Genomic DNA, 7586 nt, shown 5'->3' on the forward strand with positions numbered 1-7586 from the left:
AGGCTAAGCAATCTGTCTATACATGTTGTTACCTTCAGCTTTCCCTACAGTAGTCCTACAGCATGCCACTGGCGTCTCAGGCAGGCTATAGCCTACTGTTTTGTAAGCAATTTTTCCACACTTCCTGACTTAATTCATTAGTCCCTGGTTTTTCCCTAGTGTGTCATTCAACTCATTCAAACGCCTGGCGGCAGTTGAGTTAAAAATAATACTAAAAGATCGCAATCCGGTTCATTAACACAAAATGGGGCAGTGGAATTAATTTCAAAACAATATTTTCAACAGAATTATTCTTGCAAATGAATATTTGCTTTGAAAGCGAAAGCACATCATAGGATAGGCCTAGGCTATTTTAGGTTTTAAGATGAGCACATCGTGAAGCGAACCTCAGAATGGCTTGTCTAGTGCTGTAACATCCATGATAATGTTTACAAGTAATACATTAATGCAGGCTATTATTTACTCCCCCCATTGTATTGTACTGGTAGTTGCCTGCATCTTTAGGTCGCTGGATGGTAGTTTGTACTGAGAGTCGGTAGATAAAGGGATGATGTATGTGGATACCTTCACATTTGAGACACGATGTCAGGAAATAGGTAAAACGTGGCCAGGAGCCCGAGTATGTGGCTGGATCCCAGAGGGCCGGCGCTCCCCGAGGGCGTTGAGTCTTGGCTCGAGGATCCGTCACGCCACAGCAAGCTCTCTCTCTCTCTCTCTCTCTCTCTCTCTCTCTCTCAGCAAGCAAGCACCGTCACAGCTGCGGTTGCGAGCCGAGAGAGACGGATCAACCGCTAGCAGGGGGCAATCAGTGTCAATTGGATACCTAATTGAGTGAAAACCGGATAAAATGGTGGAATGGAATTTAAATTAAGAGAGAGAGAGAGAGGTAGAGAAAGAGAGAGATAGAGATGCTTCAGTACCTCATCCTTTAGTCTGATTCTTCCCTCTCTTCGGCACAGGTGCGAGGACCCTCCTCTCCTGCTCTTCCTCTTCCTCCTCTAGACCCTCCCTCATCCCCCCACCCCCCAGCCCAACCTCCATACCTACTGTTCCCCACGTCCTCCTCCTCTTCTCCCCCCTCCTCCTCTCCTTCTCCTTCTCCTCCTCTCCTCCTCTTTCTCCTCTAGCCCCTCCCTCACCCCCCCCCCAGCCCAACCTCCATACCTACTGTTCCCCACGTCCTCCTCCACCTCTACTCCTCCTCTCCTCCTCCTCTCCTCCTCCTCATTCTCCTCTCCCACCTCTCCTCCTCCTCTTCTCCCCCCTCTCCTCCTCATTCTCCTCTCCCACCTCTCCTCCTCCTCTCCTCCTCCTCATTCTCCTCTCCCACCTCTCCTCCTCCTCTCCTCCTCCTCATTCTCCTCTCCCACCTCCCATCTTCTTCCACCTCTCCTCCTCCTCTCCTCCTCCTCTCTGGATGTGAGTATACAGCAGTCCTGTGGCATGTTGGATCAGTGACTGTTGAAAAAGCATGAGGCTGGGACCGGGCATGGGCATGTGTGTGTGTGTGTGTGTGTGTGTGTGTGTGTGTGTGTGTGTGTGTGTGTGTGTGTGTGTGAGTGTGAGTGTGTGACCGCACCCTAAAAACACTCCTGTGCATGTTCACTGTTGGTCCACTGTGTGGTATGTGATTTACATGGGTGGGTGTGGGTGGGTGGGTGGGTGTGGTTATTAGCAGTATAACTGTTAACATGTATCCTCTGTTTTTTGCTTAAAAAATAATGATAGGAATCTGTACATAGAAGATCATAAATGTGTGTGTGTGTGTGTTTAGGTGTGTGCATGTCCGACTTGAACTGTTTGTACTACAGTACTGTCAAAGCAGATCCATTAGCGAGAAAATGACCCCTGCTGGCCTGTCCAGCCTTTTGGTGGAGCCCCACAGCCCTAGAATAGGGTTCGTCTCTTTCTCAGTCCTTCTGTCCCTCAGTCTCTCCGTCCTTTGTTGACTGAAGGAAGAGTGAGGCCTGGATTACACTAAGGGGACGATCACACCTGGCAAAGACGCTAGAAACGAGACGCTAGTAAAACCATTGATTTCCTATGATACAGCGCGTCTGACTGGCGTTCCGGCGTCTTTTTCGACGGGCGTCTTTCAAGCGTCTTTTCTTGCAGGCGCGTCAGTTTTGTTTCAACTTTTGAGCATCAGACGCGAGAAGCGCCATTTCGTCATCGTCATATTTGGCCCAGGCGTCCGCGTTTCTAGCGTCTTTTCCAGGTGTGATCGCCCTCTAATGTGTTTCCACCGAAAAAGACCCCCATGTGAGCCTGACAATCACACTACCCAAGCGAAAACAAACCTCGAACGAAGTTAATAGATCATTCACAGACTGTTAGTTAATGAGTTATTAACGACTTGTTGAATGTTAGTTAGTTAGTTAGTTAGTTAGTTAGTTAGTTAGTTAGTTAGTTAGTTAGTTAGTTAGTTAGTTAGTTAGTTTGTTAATAGTTAGTTAAGGATTTAAAACGACACCTTAATAAATAGCTAATACTGTAGATCATGAACAAGCGATTCATTCAGGAAAACTCACGTCAGAGGTGGATTAACAATTTATTGCCACAAATGGAATACAGTTAAGCAGGTATGAGTTATCATGCGAGAGCAGAGAGCAGTGTAGACTACCAGGAAGTCGTTTAAATAGACCGCCTAGCTGTGAGTGAGGGCTGTGATAGGATAATGGATGATTGAAACGCTGATTGCTCAGCTGGCTGTCAGCTGATCACAGCTGAGGCACCTGACCTGTGTCCTGTATGAAATTACGCGAGGCTTCAATTAGTAAACTACTTACTAATGACTGTTAAGTATTTATTAATAGTTGATCCACCTACAGCTGGCCCCATCTGGCCTTTCATCAAGAGAGCCATCTAAAGACAAATTCATAAATGTTTAGAAGTAAAAAATAATTATTTAAAGATTAGTAAATACTTGTATATTAGTTAATACCATATCAATAGTTTATAGACCTTATTGGGACATTATTCTAAAGTTGCAATGCCGTGGTAACTCCTGTTTCCAGTAGGATTGTCACACAATATCTGCCTGTCACCGCCCCATTAGGAAGGGCCACCCTGAAGAAGTTGGATTGGTTTTGCAATGTGTTTTTTTTACTCTCAAATTGTTTCCACCCACTTTTAAGACAGAAATTGGGATGTATGTCTTCAGTCTCTAGAGTGCAGCGTTTAGAGACTGACTCATGAGTCTAGGCTGGACCAGGTTCTCTCTCTCTCCCTCTCTCTCTTTCTCTCTCTCTCTTTCTTTCTCTCTATCTATCTCTCTCTCTCACACACACGCTCTCTCACACACAAACACGCACACACACACGCAAGCACACACATTCATTCTGAATGGGCTTTTGTTCAGCCTGGCAATCAATCAGTCTGGCATTCCCTGGTCCTGGAGGTAGGCAGTTAGAGTTGGCCTGAATACTGGGCAGACAGACGGATGGACTGACAAGACAGATGGACGAACGGACGGACGGACAGACAGACAGACAGACAGACAGACAGACAGACAGACAGACAGACAGACAGACAGACAGACAGACAGACAGACAGACAGACAGACAGACAAACAGACAGACGGACAGGCAGATAAAGAGGTAGAGATAAAGAGAGAGAGAGAGAGAGACTGTGTGTGTGTGTGTGTGTGTGTGTGTGTACGTGTACTGTATCTCCTGCTGTCTCCAGGGTGTGTGTGTGTGTGTGTGTGTGTGTGTGTGTGTGTGTGTGTGTGTGTGTTTGTACGTGTACTGTATCTCCTGCTGTCTCCAGGGCGTGTGTGTGTGTGTGTGTGTGTGTGTGTGTGTGTGTGTGTGTGTGTGTGTGTGTGTGTGACATGTGTTCTGTATGGCTGAGTCATGCTAAATCACTTTCCTCAGTCAGAGTAATGGGCTCGAAGGTATCAAACCTCACCTCACGTCCGTCACCCCACTAAATCACACAGTGCTGTCTCTCTCCTCCTTTCCCTCCCCCCTCCTCTCTCTTTACCTCTCTCTCTCCCTCTCTCTTAGTCACTCTCTCTCTCCCTCTCTCTTTTCCTGCTCTCTCTCTCCCTCTTTCTCTGTGTCAGCCATGACTCATGGGGGGGGTCTGATACACTTGGCCAAGAGAAACACAGGGTTGATACTGTAGATGGAGAGAGGGATGGAGAGAGAAGGATGGAAGGGAGGCAGAGAGGAAGAGGAGAAGAAGACAGGTGGTGTGAGACAGTAAGAGAAAAAGAGAGCAACAACAGGGAGAGAGAGAGAGAGAGATAACAGTGAGGGGTAGAGAGAGAGAGAGAGAGAGAGAGAGAGAGGCAGAGAGGTGTGACAGCAGACAATAGTGCTGACTCAGACGTATGGAGATCAGCCTAGGGGGAGCGAGGCCAGCAAACAATAAAACATCCTTTATTACCTCCTACCAGGACACACACACACACACAGTACACACACACACACAAACACATACTGTACAGTACACACGCACACAAAAACATACTGTACAGTACACACACACACACACATACAGTACATGCATACTGTAAATACACACACACACACACACACAGAGCCTAGCTACAGTGTAGGACTCAGCAGAACACCGCACTAGACCCAGGCTTGTCTACTGTGTGTGGGCACACTGAAACGAGCAGCAGTCTTAATACTGTACATCAACACACAACCATCCGTTAACGACAACACCCCGGGCCATGTCCCGATTTAGGAACCAATCACAGCTCGTTACAGCTCGTTACCGTCCAACCAGCCTCCAGCCACACGCCAAAGACTTTCACCAAAGAGACAGTTAACATGGGAGGAACCCAGCCGCGTGCGTGCGTGCGCGCGGCGTGCGTGTGTGTTTGTGGCAGAGACGGGGAGACTGCATTGCAGCTATTTATAGTGTGTGTGTCGTCGGTGGTGTTCACGCTGGAGGGGCCTGCAGCCCCCCCCCCCCCTCCCTCTTCTTATTCATTCCCATTTCCTTTCCCTCTCTCGCCCAACAGGGGAGCTGTGGTACTGAGATAAGACACACACACACACTCACACAGCTGAACAACCCCCCCTCTCGCCCTCACACACCTACTGCTCTCATCCGGCTGCAGCTTACAGAGCGTTTAAGAATGACTGTTGCTGGGGACATTTGACAAGAGAGAGGCTTGTTTTCCGCATAGTCACGGTGTCCCAGCCTGCCTTGCTTCCTCACTCACGCTCTCACACAGAGGTGTCTGCTGCACTGTGGAGAGGTACTGCCGTGTCGCTCTACCCACAGGTCACATACAATGCGGGATGCACTGTCCAGTGAGTTCACGTCGTTAAAGTTGAAAGGAAGGGAATCTAGGGGAATCTAGTGGCGTATTTAACATATTAGCGTATTACTATTCTCTGTACGTGAAATGGTGTAAGAACACACATTTGTTTCTTTGATTATTTTACCTACTAATCTGTGTTTCCGTTGTGGTTGCCAGGTTCACTCAGATCATCCCCAAACTGGACCCCCCTCCTCCGCCCCTGAACAGGAAGCGAGCGAGCAGAACCCTGTCACCGGGGTCGGAGGTTGCGGCCACGCCCCTGACCACGCCAGTGGAGGCCGCTGGCGCCGGCGTCGTCCCCGGTCTGAGCAGCAGCCAGTCGCTCCCCGACGCCACGCCGTCCTCGCTGTCCTCTGGGGACTTCCACTCCGTCTGTAACGGAGGCGGCGAGGGCAGCTCCTGCTCCGCCAGCGAGGACTCTGGCGTCCGCTCCGACACCAAGTCCCTCCTTTCCCCCTTCCATGACGAGGAGGAGGACCCGTTCGGGGACCGCGGGACCTTCCTGACCGCCTCCAGCGGCTGTGGCAGCCCCCTAGAGGACGGGGGGGATGGCGCGGCGCCGCACTGTTACAGCCCCGCACCCCCCGCCCCGGTCACACACTCGGACAGCTGCCAGCACACACTGTCGTTCTCCTCCCCCGCCAACGACACCTGCCTCCACATCAGCTTCTCTGAGGACGAGCTGCTGGACAGCAGCCCCGAGGACTCCAGTGTCCCACAGCGGAGCTAGGAGAGCGGGCTGGAGGGACCACTACAGCCCCAGGCTTCACTCCGGCCTCTGGAGACCTAACCCGCTATAGTAGGCAGCAGACACTGCAATCACCTCTATCTGAGCCTGGGCCAGCTCTGAGATGCAATAATGTTATTATTTAGCCCCGGGTCCATAGTGGGCTGGACTTCAGGACTTATTCCATCCACCGGACACAGACAGATTTACATACAATACATCCAAATACTCACATCAGCAGGAAATAGGAAGACAATAATGTATTGTGTAAATTATTTCCATATGGACAGATCTTAGTATTTTTATATAGGTAAGAATGGTCAGATTCTATTCCGTAGCAGACTTTGATAGCTGGGAACCGTTGTAGCAGGGGTCTTGCACTGTTAAAGTAGCCAAGTGTCAAAGCCAAGCAGCGAACACAAGGCGCTTTATTTTTGCTAGTTAGTCGACATGATTAAAAATGTTATTTTACGTGATGCTCGATCTGTAAGGGAATTATGAGTTTTAAACAGCACACACTAAGACGGTGTGTGGATATTGTGTGTAGATATTGTGATAATGTTGATGGGAATATTGTGTTGATATTTGGCGTTGAAGTGCTCTAGCGTTGAGAAAAGTTGACTTCTTGAATCAGCTCCATGTTGGCCGAGGAAGGATAGAATGAAGAAGGGAACAGGAAAGTCAGAGAAAGGAAAGAGAGTGAAGGGATGTCGTGATAAAGAGCAGTACGTGTGTGTGTGCTGTAAGCTGCGTTTGTGTCCTGTAGGCGCAAGCATGTTTGTACAGTTTAAAAGGTTGGTTATGTGTACATGTATGTGCCCATAATCATTGGTATTAATTAATTAATGTACCTACACCATCCTCACTACACTTCCGTATGTACGGTACTCGGGAAACGCGGCGTGGACGTTTTAGTGGAGGATAACGCGTCGTCTTCCTCAGGAAGCCACACTGTACCACGGTTGGCCGAGGTACGGGTCGAGAGGTCAGACGGTTTGCGGCTGTCGTCGGCCTGCGGTCTGAACCCCGGAGAACTACGTCTGCTCGCCGCACGCAGGGCTACCGCGTGACGGGAGAGCACACCGGGCGCTTTAGATTGTGTCCGTAACGAGGAGGCGTCTGGGCAGAGGAAGCCGCAAGGAACTTAGCTAGAGAGGTAGAGAGAGCGGAAGAGAGAGCGAGCGAGAGAGAGAGACGCGCTGCCTGGACAGATAACGGCGGCTGAAGGTAATTGGGGGGATGCTAGTGGCCCGAGAAAGAAAGACTAAATCCGAGCGGATGTTCTCTCCTGAATGGCGGGGTGCGAGCTCTAATCCTCGACGGTTAGCAGAGTCCCCGGGCAGGATGGATTCATGTCAGACTGCCATTGCCTAGGAATTCGTTAATTGGGTTATTTTGTTCATTCGTTAGAGGAAGAAAACAGAGAAAGGACACAGTGGAGAGAGAGAGAGAGAGAGGGAGATGGTGTAGCGTGGTGCGTCTGTAGACGTGCTGTCTGCGCGCGTCTTTGTGTGCGTCTACGAGTGCAACGGCCTCCTCTCCTCAGCCGAGCGGTCTGAAAGGAAAAAG

At 49.7% G+C, this 7586-nt stretch overlaps 1 protein-coding gene across 1 annotated transcript in view; it reads left to right on the top strand.

Moving 5' to 3' along the window:
- Positions 1-6020, top strand: part of LOC311312094 (carboxyl-terminal PDZ ligand of neuronal nitric oxide synthase protein) — a gene marked incomplete at its 3' end in the record, with an annotated part of 45294 nt that extends 39274 nt beyond the window's left edge. Inside the window, exon 11 of the mRNA XM_084441963.1 lies at positions 5447-6020. Coding sequence (XP_084298089.1) covers positions 5447-6020 — 574 coding nt within the window. The remainder of the gene's footprint in view (positions 1-5446) is intronic.
- Between the last annotated feature and the right edge of the window lie 1566 nt (positions 6021-7586).

Source organism: Borostomias antarcticus (assembly GCF_949987555.1).
Source record: "Borostomias antarcticus genome assembly, chromosome: 8".
Taxonomy (NCBI): domain Eukaryota; kingdom Metazoa; phylum Chordata; class Actinopteri; order Stomiiformes; family Stomiidae; genus Borostomias; species Borostomias antarcticus.